General features: G+C 39.8%; 1 protein-coding gene across 6 annotated transcripts in view; it reads right to left on the minus strand.

Annotated features, from left to right (window-relative positions):
• The window catches only part of dgkb (diacylglycerol kinase, beta), a 159,955-nt gene extending 146,405 nt beyond the window's left edge, over positions 1-13,550 (minus strand). For 4 of the 6 annotated variants that reach the window (XM_055163587.1, XM_055163586.1, XM_055163585.1 and 1 more), the window contains exons 1-3: positions 13,463-13,535; positions 5,965-6,014; positions 613-687 (exon numbers count right to left, since the gene is read on the minus strand). In XM_055163587.1, coding sequence (XP_055019562.1) covers positions 613-687; positions 5,965-6,012 — 123 coding nt within the window. In that variant the 5' untranslated portion in view covers positions 6,013-6,014; positions 13,463-13,535. Of the gene's footprint in view, positions 1-612; positions 688-5,964; positions 6,015-13,462 lie in introns of those variants that run through there. The other 2 variants (XM_055163583.1, XM_055163582.1) reach the window with 2 other exon arrangements.
• Positions 13,551-15,369: the final 1,819 nt, after the last annotated feature.

Consider the following 15,369-nt stretch of genomic DNA (forward strand, 5'->3'; position numbering starts at 1 on the left):
CTGGGTACATGCCAAATTCCAGATGATTCCAAACATCACATATGTATGCAGTCTTCATTTTACTGCGGATCAGTGAGTTTGTTGGTTTTAATAGATCCGTGTTAGCTGAAGTTGTAATCGCATCTTTCCAAACGTCTTCCTGGTAACCGTGAACAGAGCCTATTATGCAAAAATGACTCGTCTGAGCTTTAAGGCATGTTCATGTTATAATGCTGTTTACTTCCTCAAAAAATACCTGGAGTTGTGTTTGAGTAATCCTTTATTCTTAGTCCATCTACATCTCCAAAGCTCAAAATGCTCTGGAATTGTCCATTTCTACTGAACAAAAGGTAAAAGGTTTCCCAGTTAACATGAAAACTACCACTACATGACATCACAAGGTGGAACAGAGCATTTTGAGCTTTGGAGATGTACTCAAGCATGTGCAAGTTAAACTAAATCAACTCCAGGTCTGTTTTTGAGAAGGCAACAGGATTCCAACACGACTAAAAGCTCACAAGAATCAATGTTGTGTAAAATAGGATTGTTAAGCAGTTCATTATTTAGTGGAGCTGCTCAAATTTCACTTTAATATTTTTAAAAATGATAGTTTCCCCACGACAAAAGTCTTACTGGTTTGAGCTCGGTCACGTCCCACTCCAGGTATTCAGCCACGTGCATCATCTGTGATATGATGTGCTCCAGCTCCTGTGGGCATAACACACACCCACACACACACACGCACACACACACACACACACACTTTAGAAACACACAGTGGCTGTATTTATCTCTGTAAGATGTTTATTTTATTTGATTATATTTTATTTTTTACTTTTTAAATGTACCTGTTGAAGATGTATGTGAGTGGTTTCAACACGATGCTTCTTTTTCACACTTACAACTTAATGGTTAATTGGCAAAGGAGAATTTTATAATCTAATTCGCAGATTTTTTATTTAATTAATTAATTTATTTATTTATTTATTTTTGAGGCTTATTAGTTTGAAATTAATCTTAAAAACAGTTTCACAAAAAAACTTTGAAGATTTAAATATATATATTTTTAATTCTTTTTTTTTTTTTTTTTTTTACTTAATTCCATATACCTTCCTTCTGCACTACACTATTTTGTGCATTATTTTCTGTTGTATTCAGTTCAGTTTAATTACATTTCTGCATGTCCAGGCAGTTACAATAAGAGAAGAGTTATTTTTACTTCACTACTTTCCAGGACCACTATATGAATATTATAATAATACTTGAATATAATAATATTATATTGAAGTAAGGATAATCTTAGTACAAGAACAATTTTCGACTGCTCTACCCAGTCTTAGATCATATAAGCAAAGAAAATCTAACCTTAGACTTTAACAAACTTTAATGATCCACAAAAGGAAATGATTTGGACAAAGTAGCTCACACATCACAGTATATTATAATAACAGAGAGCAAATTTAAATAATAATAAGTAGCAAAAATAGAAAGAGACTGGTGTTAAATAAGACAATTATATAAATGTATATGTACAAGTCAAAATATGATAATGATAAAATATTGTAATACAAATATATTTCAGCTATACACAAGACATAACGAAAGTAGAGTACATTTTACTTTAACTGAAGAAAATTTTACTTTTTTTTTAAACAAAAAAAACTATATTTGGTCCCTGTCTAAAAAGAGTAAAATTTATGCTTGCAAAAGTGTACTTTTACCCTAAATGATTAAATTATACTCTTATTTAAAGAGAAATAAAGTTACTCTACCAGCATTCTCCACTAAATACAGTAGAATTTACTCCAAGATTATGAATCATTTTACCATCATTTTACTCCAATTAATAATAATATTATTAGGTACCTATAAGGTAGCTACATGAAAGCTCAGGCTGTGGCAAAAGTCGAAAGATCGCTAGATTGTGATCTACACTTTGCTTGATCTGGATGATAAAACATGTGCATTTTAATCAGCAGGTCAATAGTGTGGCAGTAAAAACGTCTGGAGCTGACGAAGATTTACACTCTTTGTTTAGGAAAAAGCAGCCCGTGCCACTTTGCATCTCTTTATGTCCGTCATGTGATGTTCACAGGTTTTCACTTAAATCTGCATCTCCATTTCCCAGCCTATTGTGATCCCTCTTTGCTACCTCCCTATTTGTCCTACAGCTGCTTCTCAATGCCTCCTCATCCCAGGATAACCATATGGAAAAAAAAAAAAAAAAAAAAAAGAATTTACCACTGTCTTTGTAGTAAATCTTTATATAAGGATTATGTGTCATGTGTGATTTACTCCTGAAAGTTTCCCCCTTTTGCATTTTTCTTATACAACTATATTATGATAAACTTATAAAGATACAGTGAAGATTTTGCATGACATTTACAGGTAATTTGCATGATAAACTACATTTTCTTTGTATGTTCCATGTAATGTTTGTATTCTTTAATTATATGTTGCAGTTAAAACAAAACAAAATCTGATTCAGAAAGGGGATTTGAACCCAGGTCTGCCCATGTGAAAGCCCAGTGACTTACCAATAAAGCTAACCAACTACTACCTGTGGAGGGAACTATAGCAGATGTTGAGGACAGTTACAAGTACCTCAAAATCCCACAAGTACATGGCAACTTCGAAGAGGCAACAAGGAAAGAGGCTACAGGATTTTGCAGAGTAAAAATCTTTTCACAGCCTGATGTATGTTCACTGTGACATCAGTGGAAGAGTGTGTGTCTTATGTTTTTTACAGGTTGGTAATGCAATATTTACATTACTGTGTTTACCCCTATGCTGCCCACACACACACACACACACACAATTTTCTTTCTCACTCTCATACACACACAACACAGCAATCAAGTTTAAGGAAACAATCATCATTTCACTTGTTTTTCTCTGATTTTGTGGTAAAAATGACCTTTGTCCAACACTTGTGAGGATATTGTTTGTGGGATTAGTGTCATATTCATCCCTTGCAGGTTACAAAGTTTTATATATGTTTCATGTTGCACATATTTACCAAAGATCTTGTAACTGTTTTCACTGTATATCCAAATCTTTTAAGATTCAGATAAAACATGTTCAAATGGTGTATGATTTGTCTATACCTTTTCCATATGGGTAGTCTGTACATCCTCCCCTTGTTCATTCAGTCTTTGCTCGATTGTTGACCAGTCAAGAGACACTCAAGCTTTGTGTCTGAAACTATGATTCTGAAATCTGCTGTTTGCAATTTGTGCAATTCTGCATTATTCCCTCTTTGTAGAACCTGTTTCTGAGTTTATTCATTCCCAGCCTGTTTTCTAATTAGAGTATTTCCCAGTTTTGGAGGATATTTTAGTTCACATAATAAAATCATATCTTGCTTTGTTGTTTATCAGCCCAATTTATCATATTAAGCATCACCTATAGAAGGACACTTTCTGTTCAACTGTACTAAGACGTTTGTGTTTGACTGTGTTCTTTGTGATGCATCTGAGTCCAAGTTAACTATGTGATAATGTGGTGTTGTTTAAGCGTTCCCCCTCTCCCCCTCCCTCTCTGATCCAGCCATCTCCTCTGGTGCTTCTCATCTTTATATTCCAAGTTATGGAGAGTAAAGGCAGTAATACTTGCATTTACAATCCGTGTCTCATTCGTTCATTCGTTTTTCAATATAAAACCAAAAATAAGAAAATGAAAAAAGCAATTATTTTCATTATTATTTGTCTCCAAAACCAAAATGGAAGAAAAAAAAAACAGATAACGATTAGTTTTTTCAGTTTTCAATTTTGTGTTTAAATGAATAATGAAAAAATTGGATAAAGGCCGTTTCCTTTTTATGTGACTTAAACTGCGATGCTGCATACGGACTGAACCAGGACTGAACCAGGACTAAAACAGGACTGAACCAGGACTGAACCAGGACTAAACAGGACTAAAACTGGACTGAACCAGGACTGAACCAGGACTAAAACAGGACTAAACTGGACTGAACAGGACTGAACAGGACTAAAGGACTAAAAACTAACAGGGACTGAACCAGGACTAAAGACTGAACCAGGACTGAACCAGGACTAAACAGGACTGGACTGAACAGGACTAAACAGGACTGAAACAGGACTGGACTGAACCAGGACTAAAACAGGACTGGACTGAACCAGGACTGAACCAGGACTAAACCAGGACTAAAACTGGACTAAACCATGACTAACCAGGACTGAACCAGGACTAAAACTGGACTGAACCAGGACTAAACCAGGACTAAAACAGGACTGAACCAGGACTAAACCAGGACTAAAACTGGACTAAACCATGACTGAACCAGGACTAAAACAGGACTGAACCAGGACTAAACCAGGACTAAAACTGGACTAAACCATGACTGAACCAGGACTGAACCAGGACTAAAACTGGACTGAACCAGGACTGACTGACTGAACCAGGACTAAAACAGGACTGAACAGGACTAAACAACAAAACAGGACTAAAACTGGACTAAACTGAACCAGGACTAAAACACTGGACTGAACAAACCACTGACTGAACCAGGACTAAACAGGACTGAACCAGGGAAACCAGGACTAAAACTGGACTAAACCAGGACTGAACCAGGACTAAAACTGGACTGAACCAGGACTAACCAGGACTAACAGGACTGAACCAGGACTGAACAGGACTGAACCACACGACTGAACCAGGACCAGGACTAAAACAGGACTGAACCAGGAACATCGGGATGGGCCTGGAGGTGCACCTGTGTAGACTGTCGGGTGATCAGGACTGAGACTGGGACCAGATTGGGACTGAGACCCGGACCTGACCGAGACCAGGACTGAGACCAGGACTGAGACCGGTTCAGTCATGTTTTAGTCCTGTTTTAGTCCTGCTTCAGTCCGTATGCAGCGCAAAAGTCCGACATCGCAGTGTAAGTCACAGAAACGTCCTTTATCCGTTTTTTTTTCATTATTCATTTAAAAACTAAATCAAAAACTGAAAAACGAATCATTATCCGTTGTTTCATTTTGGTTTTGGAGACAAATAAAGAAGAAAATAGTTTTGTTTTTTTTTCATTTTCTTATTTTTGGTTTTATATTGAAAATCAAATGAACGAATGATACACGGATTATTTAGGTTTAATATATTGTACAAACTCATTCCAAACTTTACATGTGAATTTTTCTGGTAATTATTGGTCCTGTCAACATGAAATAAGAAATAGTGAAGTCTGAAGCCTTTTCTATACGATGGAAGAAGATCAAATCGAAAATCAAGATCGATCATATCGCCCAACACTACTCAAAGCGACTAAAATCAAACTCCAGACTTTAAAAGTACACAGACCCTTTTTTTTGCAGCGTACTGAGTGAATGGGGCAGGAGCAGGCGGGCGAAATGGCAGGGTGCAGAGCCTCTCTCCTCACACATGCACAGAGACAAAAGCTGACGCTCTAATGACTATGTTTGCGTTTCTCCTCCGTGACATTATCCACAAAATTACCCGTGAATCACTGTGATGAGGGTCTGACTCATTACGGTCATTTCAATTTACTCACATGCTCTATTCAGGTCAAGTCTTTAAATACGAGCAGATTATAAGGCCTATTCACACACACCCCGGCTCTGAAAGGTTACAAATAATAAGATCTGTTACACAAACCCGCCGCCCACCCGGTCTCCTCTTCAGCTCCGCACCTAAATTTACTACGTGATACGCACCCACGCTCCAGACTCTCATTTAAGTAAACAAAGACGAACTTGCGTATTGTTCAAAGCCGGTGATCAACAACGTGTTAAAAAGGTTAAAAACGCTTTCGTAAGATGTGGAGACGTCATGACTCAGTTTGCTTTGTGTAGTTTTTCTGTTGTGTAACCTATTTTTTATACTTCAGTGTTTGAAAAATGTGTTGACAGTGGATAGACATGCTCGCTAAAGGATGTGTTAATGCGTCTGGTGCAGTGTGTGTGTGTGTGTGTGTGTTTTGTGTATGTACGTGTGCGTCTTTACCGAGCTGTCCAGGGATCCGTTGCCGTCGGTATCGTAGAGGCGGAACATGACTGCGGGGACACAGAGCTGATGTTAGTGTTAGCGTTTATGTGTCATTCAGGTTTGGCTGCGAGGACGCACGCGGCCAATCGCGGCACGGCACCGCTCGTCCCCGGAAACCATGGAAACGGCCGTCTCCTCATCACAACTGTCACAAGGCTCTTTTTCCAAGTGTCTCCAGCACAATCTGCACATTGGTTTTATTGATACACTGCGGTGACGTCACGCCGGGGGTGTTCTACGTGTATGTTTATGATGGAGTGATCATCGGTTACCATGGCGATACAATGCACTCTTTAGCAAACACTGTCATGTCTGAAAACTCAAGAAAAAATCTAAAATGGATTCAAAGCCTGTGATCAATACGAGGTTCATGGTCATGTTTAGGTGAGAGTGGCTAAGTGAAAAAGCTCATCTGTTGTGTTCCAGCCAGGTGAGTTTTTTTCTGGTCAGATTGTGTTAAAACAAACCCCAGATTAAAATCTAACTTGAGTAACAGAGCTTCAGACAGAGCAATGCCTCAGGCCCAGTCCACACTAGTACATATTCGAGTCATTTTCGTTGCAGATCCAGTGTTCGTCCACACTAATCCGATTGAAAACGGTTCCAGAGACGGAATGATCTGGTGCCGCCAGCTCCCATGGATTCATTTGAGTACGGATCTGATCTGGCACTGTGTGGACGCCTGAAAGCACTGATACGCTGATGCAGGTCTGTACACCGCGAAGTAATTCACCACCAAAACGCTAAGAGGCGAGAATATATGTCCATTCATATATACGGCCTGTGCGTACGACCTGCAGATGTATAATTTCTGAAAAGTTTAGAATGAATCCATCTCCAATGCAACAGAAGCACAGAGCAGACTCACCATCAACAGAACACCATCACCCTCTGTCACAAAAAGAACACTCATATTCCACTGAGTTGTGTCGTTTTTAAGTCCGATAGAAGCTGAACCACATCATTGCACAATAGAGAGCTGTTTTTTGGAGATCTTAGTTTATGCAAATTAGTCATGTAGTTTTAAGTTTTGTTTCTGTAAAATGTAAACAAATATTCCCAAAGCTGCGTGGATAGTGAAGGCTTGCGGACACAGAAACTATGTGTCTGGACGTTTCCGATACAGTGATACAGTGACACACGGATTCCTTCTAGTGTAAACATCTCAGTTAGCTTCATGGTCCCAGGGAATGTTGACGACATCAGCTGCAAAGCATCACTTGCTGAGTTTCAGATATTATCACAGCATTCTATAAGCCAATCATATTTAATACAGATGGGGGTAGCTAAAATAAATATAGTTTAAACTAGGGATGGGCATTTCGATTAAATTTTCTTAATTGATCGTCAGGAGAATTAAAGGGACAGTTCAGAATCTTGGACATAGGGCCTCATTTCCTAGTGAGCCTGAGTGTAAGAGACGTGTGGAGAAATTTTTTTTAATATTCCATCCAGTCCTTGTATTTGCAGAGGTCGCTGGTGCTAGGCTAGTGCATGTCAATGGCCATAGTTATCCTGCCACTAAAAACACTCTTACCCACTTCACAAACCTGAAGCAAATCTATTATTACACCAGACTGTCGATGTAAATGTCTGTGTTGATAGAATATTGCATTTGAAGGATTTATGTCTGAGCAGCAGCAGAGAGTTGTACTTCCTGATAGAAAGCTTGGCAGCCGCGGACTGATATGAGAAAATAGTTCCTCAACATGTGACGATTCATGCGATGCAAGGTTAGCTTTATTTCAAACATTATTCTATCAACACAGACATTCACATGGACAGTCTGGTGTAATAATAGATTTGTTTCAGGTGTTTTGTGGAGTGGGTAAGACTGTTTTTAGTGGCAGGATAACTATGGCCATTGACATGCACTAGCCTAGTAACAGCGACCTCTGCAAATACGGACTGGACGTCTCCTACACTCTGGCTCACTAGGAAATGAGTCCCTGTGTTCAAAATTCCAAACTGTCCCTATAACAATAACATTTTTTGATTAATCATTAATGTTTTTAGGATTAAAATGATCATCATTATTATTACTATTACTAATCTGCATAAATAAACTCAACTTCGTAACATATAAACCAAAACCACTACAGAACCACATCAGCCCGTTAGACATTATAATGTGTTTAATGCAGCTTTGACACATTTGTTTACGTTTTACAGAAACAATACTACTATATGTGCTGAAAAAAGCTTTTTCCTTTTGTGCTGATGCGGTTCAGCTTCTGTTGGACTAAAGGACACGACTCAGTGGAATATGAGTGTTCTCTCTGTGACAGAGGGATGTTGATGATGATGATGGTGAGTGTGTTCTGTGTGTGTGCTGCGTTGGAGATGGTTCATGTTTTCAGAGATCAGACATGTGCAAGTTTAGCGCAGCTCTTTATTTAAGACTCATTTCACTCTATTTATTTTGGCTCCTGTTGTGATGAAAAGACTGAAAATTGTTTGTCTGTCAGACGCAGCCTCCTCTCCTTACGCTGCGCTACAGCAACTTACATTTGGTTTGTTGATAAAAAATGAACATGATCGATGAAATTCTTAGTGATCAATTATCGATTAGTTGACTAATCATGCCCATCCCTAGTTTAAATATATATTTTTTGTTGTAATACAGTGAGCACTAGGATCTTGTCACTAATAGAAATGTTCAGGTTCAACATTTGTGGATTTACCTTTTGGATATTTCATGGCAAAGTAGAATGTAATCAATGGGGAAAGGGAAAGGGTTGGCAAAAGTATCTAAAATGAGATACTAATCTATATCAAAACTAATATCAAAACTAGATCCTCATTTGAGCAAAAACAGTATGTTCTGAAATGTGATTCTTGTATTCCCTTTGTCAGTTCAGATTTTAGTCTTTTGTCAGTTCTTCTGGATGTGCTTAAAATGTGAACTTTGAACAGACTCCTATTATTAAAACATAAATTCAATCGCACCTGTAATGCTGATTTGTTAAATTGTGATTTTGGTTTGGTTTCGTCATAGTCTTTTGGGCATAATCTTGTGTCCTCTGCTGACCTCACAGTAGCTGGCTCCCTGTGAGGGGGTCTAAGTATGGATCAGTGTGAGGGAGGTCTCTGTTTGGAGCTGTTTATACTGTAGGTCAGTAGTGCCCGACCGCCTGGCTCCCACACACAGCAACCATCACAACTGAGCTTCACCAGACGTCACTCTAAACAAATGTGCACCCAGCGTCAATTCATTGTGTTGTTTATTTGAAATTATTGGAGCTGTGAAAACAATTTGTAGTAGCTCTTGATAGAAGATGTCTTAAAAGTAGCCAGCCTGGCGCCACCTAGTCGCTGGAGAGAAATGAAATTGAGCGGAGGGACTAGGTGGCACCAGCCTGGCTACTTTCAGGAATCAGAATCCACTAGACGGTTCGCAAAAACCCTGGAAGTGTGAGTTCGGGCACCAGACAATCAGCGAAGAGCCATACATTCTGTGTTTTCAATGATTTCCAAGATCGAGGATTTAAAGCCGGAACAAAGAGAATGTTTGGTGAATTTTATCAAGGGGAAAGACGTTATTGCCCTTCTTCCTACGGGATTTGGGACAAGCTTAGTTAGCCCCGTTAGCAGCGCATTACATACATCACGACCAAATAGCAGCGATTAGTTAAATGAAAAAAAGTACCTGCCTACTGTCAAGCGAACCTGATTTTTTGCTTTTCTTACCCCTGAATGTCAAAGTAAACCCAGTGTGCCGTCTGTGTAGAATTATAAAATATATTCTTCTTAGTCCGATAATCAGGAAGTGTGAGAATAGCATGTTAGTGGAAACTTTAACTGAAGAAAAAATACAAAATGGATTTAAAGACTGTGATCAATACGAGCGTTCCTGGTCATGTTTAGGTTTGTGTGAAAATAAATAAATAAAAAATAGCATCTTTAAAAAATTTAAGATAAGAACTAAGAAAAAAGTTATTGTTTTTCTGTTTGAGGGGTTTGTGTCTGGAACAAGCTGAGTGATTTAAAAAGGTCTGTTCAGACCGGGGCCTCTATTTGGACGACTTTGCATTTGAACTCAGATGCTCCTGACGCCCCTGGTCTAGTTCTGGTCTTGTCCTGGTCTAGTTCTGGTCTTGTCCTGGTCCAGTCCTGGTCCAATCCTGGGCTAGTGTTGGTCTAGTCCTGGTCTAGTCCTGGTCTAGTCCAGGTTCGTTCCTGGTCCGGTCCTGGTCTAGTCCTGGTTTAGTCTGGTCCTGGTCTGGTCCTGATCTAGTCCTGCTTTAGTCTGGTCCTGGTCCGGTCTTGTTCTAGTCCTGGTTTAGTCTGGTCCTGGTCCGGTCTTGTTCTAGTTCTGGTTTAGTCCTGGTCCGGTCCTGGTCTAGTTCTGGTTTAGTCCTTGTCTGGTCCTGGTGCAGTCCTGGTCTGGTCCTGGTCCAGTCCTGGTCTGGTCCTGGTCCGTTCCTGGTCCATTCCTGGTCCGGTCCTGGTCTAGTCCTGGGTTAGTTTTGGTCCAGTCCTGGTCTAGTCCTGGTTTAGTCTGGTCCTGGTCCAGTCCTGGTCTGGTCCTGGTCTAGTCCTGGTCCGTTCCTGGGCCTGGTTTAGTCTGGTCCTGGTCTGGTCCTGGTCTAGTCCTGGTTAAGTCTGGTCCTGGTCCGGTCCTGGTCCGGTCCTGGTCCGGTCCTGGTCTAGTCCTGGTGTAGTCCTCGTCCGGTTCTGATGTGGTCCTTGCGATCGGTTCGGCGATCTTTCTCTTTCCTCTGGATAATGACATCGCTACGTCACTGGATACTCCTCCCTGATTGGTTGATACGGCGCGTCTGACGCCCTGGATGCGCGTCTTGAGTGTTCTGGTGTTGACGCTCTAGACGCCAGATTCTTGCCGTGCTGAAGCCTGAAGACACGGCGCCAAAACGCAGGACGCCCTAGACACGCGTCCACCTAGACTTTACATATAATCTAGACGCCTTGACGCTCTGGTCTGAACTGGCTCTAACACTGTAGAAGGTCACTAGTATAAAGCGTTAAGTTTTGAAAGATATAGAGCTCTCAAATGAATGAATTATGCATTAAATTGTGTTTGTTTTAATTTATATTTTGTCTCTTATATGTACAGTAAGTCACAAGTAAACTGTAAATGCAAACTTGCTGTTCATACGCTGATTTCTTTCTTGGAATTCTGTTATTGTTTAATAGTTTTAGGCATCATAAATATTTTTAACTTCAGCCTAAACCCTTTCAGTCATGATCCATGGGGTTGTAGTCTATGTTTTATTTTGTTTTGTAGTGCTGTAAAAGGACCGTGGCTAAAGATAGCTTGTGTCACAAATCAGATCTCCTGTTGTAGTTCCAGCTAAGCCATTTCTTTCTGGTCAGATTGTGACAAAACAAAACTCAGATTAAAGTGTAACTTGAGTAACAGAGCCTTCAGACAGAGCAGTGCCTACAGTTAGCTTCACACCCCCAGGAAATGTCGATGACGTCAGCCGCAAAGTGTCAATAAGCAAATATGAAACTAAAAATTAAATCATGATCAATATTTTAATCTGAAGTCGTCTTAAAGGGCCAATATTACACTATTTTCTGATCTGTTCTAATGTTTCCTCATCACAAACAGACCCGGAGTTGTGTTTTGTTTCATTCACACATGTTTGACACGCAAATCCTGCATCTCTCAAACAGAAAACACTCTGTTCCACCTTGTGATGTCATGAGGTAATACAGGAAGTGCAATCATTTGGATGATTTCAGCCCTGGAATAGGAGGGTTTCAGTCACATGATCACGATGATGCACGAATTTCGGTGGAGGGCAGGAAGTGAAGACAAACACGACAAACACGGCTCTGGAGAACACAGATATGGAGAAGAGTTCTTATTGTCAGGATTTAGAGCCAGTAGCGAGGCAAAAGTACGAGCAGTTAGTTTACCTAGTTCTCCAGACATCGTTCTACACCAGACAACAGATGAAGGCGTACAAAAGTTTGGAGGCATAGAACTTTTTTTTGTCAGTGGATGGGTCCTCAACCTTGGTGCAAAACGCCTACGTGATGATTATCGTTTGGTCTTGGCCGGGGTGAGTGTTTCTTATTTTATGTGTATAGATGTTATGGGAAAAACTGCAGTGTATCGGCAGTAACCTCTATCCCAACTATTTAATGTCAACAAACGTCATTAGCTATTAGTCATTAATGATTCGTTTATGTTAAGGTAAACCACAAAAAACAATTTAGCTTTGTAACAAACCTTTGACGAAGTGGTCACTGCAGACACGAGCATTTGCGGATTCTGCTCCTCCCGACCAAAAACAGGTTTGTAATCCACTTTTTTACGGCGTTGTTCTGTCAGCTTTTCCCATTTCTGACCTTTGTGGACGACTATCCTCGGTACTCTAAAAAAATCGCTTTTCCTTCTCTCGGTTAGAACGATTGACACAGCCGTAAACTAGGATGACCATATTTCTGTTTGTGTCCTGTTTCAGTTCTGGTTTAGTACTGTTTTAGTCCTAGTTCAGTCGTGGATTAGTCCTCCTCTTCAGTCCTGGAATCTGTCCTAGGTTAATCCTGGTTTGGTCTTGGTTCAGTCCATGGCGTAGGCAGTGCAAAAATTTGATATAATCTCCGGTTAACGGGCAGGTGCGGTGTTGTACTGGGGGTCTCCAAAAATGGACCCGTGCAGTTCTCTGCGCTGTTGGGCTCCATTACGGAATAAATTAATCTTCAATTCGTTACATAAAGAAGGAGATAAATAACATAAGGACGACAGCAGAAATAAGTTTTAAGAAGGAAGTAAAAAGGGTTGCACCTGCCCTGTCTGAGAAAAGTGTATAAAGTGTGTGCTGAGGGGTTTTACAGCCTTAAAACAGATATAATAATTGTAAAATATAAAGTTGACTACTCGGTATCTTGCAGGCTGACTGACTGTGTCTCGCTCCTTCTGAGTCACAGATGCTACGAGAGACGCTCAGTTTAATGAACGGTAATGAAAACCCGGACATTTGCATCACTTTATTAAAAAAAAAAACCCGGACGCCCCGGACATGATAAAATACGGACATGTCCGGGGAAAAACGGACGTTTGGTCACCCTACGTAAACTACACAACACACAGGCATTTTCCAGAAAAAGAAACAACAGCTTCCTCCAGTCAGTTCACTTCCTGCCCTCCATCTGATTTCTCGCGCTGACAAACGTAGCCCTGTGACGTCACGTGAAACCCACCTATTGCCAGTCTCTATTGAACAAAAGGTAAAAGGAGCTGCTAACTTGCAATCTACAGCTTCGTGATATAAAATAGAAGAGTGCGTTTTGAGCTTTAGAGGTGTAGACAGACTAATAATAAAAAATTCTAAAGCATGTGAGAATGAAACAAAACAGAACTCCAGGTATGTTTTGGATGAGATAACAACATTATAACACGGTTTAAAGCTCACAAGAGTCATTTTTGTGTAATATAGGACCTTTAACTCATTCATGTCTTGCCGTATTTCACACTCACATTCCAGTTTGTCCTCTGGCCTTCCTCCTTCCAGCAGGGACAGGTAGCACACGATGTCCTTCAGCTGGACGGTGTCTCGGGGCTGGGGCGACGGGTGGGTCTGGGGGGTCTGGGGGCCCGTGGTGGGGGTCCGCAGGGGGGTGGAGCTGCCTTTTATCAGCTTCAGTCCTGGGACAGAACACAGAAAAGGTCAGCAGACAGAGCCCACCTGACATTTGGCCCGAACTGATCGATGCTCCGCCCTTATACCAGGTTCTGCAAATTAGATCTCCACCATTTTCACTAATAGGATTCATTGGGTTGGAGGAGGGGCTGGTGGAATGGTCAGGGAGGAGAATGCATGAAAACAAAGCAGAAAAGCACTCTGATAATCATTTCTTTTTTAGGTCTAGCATGTAATTATGGGAAACTATAATAATAACAACCAAAATCAAAGCTGGGGTACCTGATTTTTAAACTGTGAAAGGAGATAGAAGGTATATAAATTTAAAAAAGACATTGTGCTTGTGTCTGCTGTATAGTTATAATCTATGACATGGTTTCCCAAAGACAGGGTCGTGACCCTCAGGTGAGTCGCAAGAGATTTTTTTTTTGGGTCGCCTTGTCACGATCTACATCTAAGTCTGAAATATGGGCCCAGTCAAGCAGAAGTAAACAGCAAGGCCAAAAATTCAAGTTAATGCATCTGATATAAAAATGTATTGAACAGATACATATGTACTCTAGTTTATGAAACTGTTGACCTTTTGTCTGTACCATTTTTGGTTCTAAAGTTCCCATATGTTTTAAACAGACCATGTATGAAACATGGAACAAAAATTATTTCCCAAATTTCAAAGACCTGCAAATCATGTAAATAAATGGATGTATTTCATCATATCTTGTGTTGTTCCATCTTTCCATCTGTTGATGAAGGTACATGATTTAAAAAAAAAAAGTATTTAAAATGATAAACATTTGCTTGGAAGGACTGACATAATTTATAGAAATAGTTACTTTCATTTTTTTAAGTAATATTAAAGTATTCAGAAGAAAAAAGCTGAGACAAATGATGTAAAATCCTGCACCTTCTACTTGTTTGCACAATTTTCCCTCTGTTACTTTTCCCTCCGTTACCATGACCTTTCTTAAAAAAAAAATCTCATTACTCAAAAAGCAAGAGGTTTTTCAACCTAATCTTGTACCATATGGTAGAAAACTATATGAAGCAAATATTCAAACCAGTTTGTTAAGGATATGGAAGTGAGAACCAAGAGTTATCACTGTTTGGATTTATTGCCCAAAAAGTGCTGCATATTTCAGTCCCTCCGTTACCGACATGAGTTTTTAAATTTTTTGTCAACAACTTGAAAGAATATCACAGGTTTAACTTGACGCTGTTGGAGTGTAACTCTTTCCTACATTCTGATATTTTACTTATTTCAATAGTCCCTCTAGTTTCTGAATAAGAGCTATTTGAATGTAAAAAAACTGCCCCTGTTTCCCTCCGTTACTGCTTGCCCGCACCCATATACAGTATTCTGTCTTCACGATGGCGTCATTATCAGGGTTAGACAGATAGCGAACATACAAAAGAGAGTCCACATGACCATATGGAGAAGACTTGTCTTTACTGACGTTTATCTCTACACTTGTCTCTTTATCTTTTTTGTAAAACTGCAACAGAACACACAAAAAATGTGTATTAACAAATTGTACATGTTCCAGCAAAATAAAAGCCCCACTACCCAGCCCAAAAACAGGACAGAGCTAGCAACAGAAACCAGCAATAGGCAACACCGTGAATGTGTCAATCCACTGTTCAACTTTCAAATATGTATAACAATACAAGAAAACAACATTACAACATAAAACAAGCCAAACTTATGGACAAAGATGCCCCAAGGCTGAGAACAGAGACGTATTTT

Source organism: Boleophthalmus pectinirostris, unplaced genomic scaffold (assembly GCF_026225935.1).
Source record: "Boleophthalmus pectinirostris isolate CB_2022bp ecotype Guang Dong unplaced genomic scaffold, ASM2622593v1 HiC_scaffold_6, whole genome shotgun sequence".
NCBI lineage: Eukaryota > Metazoa > Chordata > Actinopteri > Gobiiformes > Gobiidae > Boleophthalmus > Boleophthalmus pectinirostris.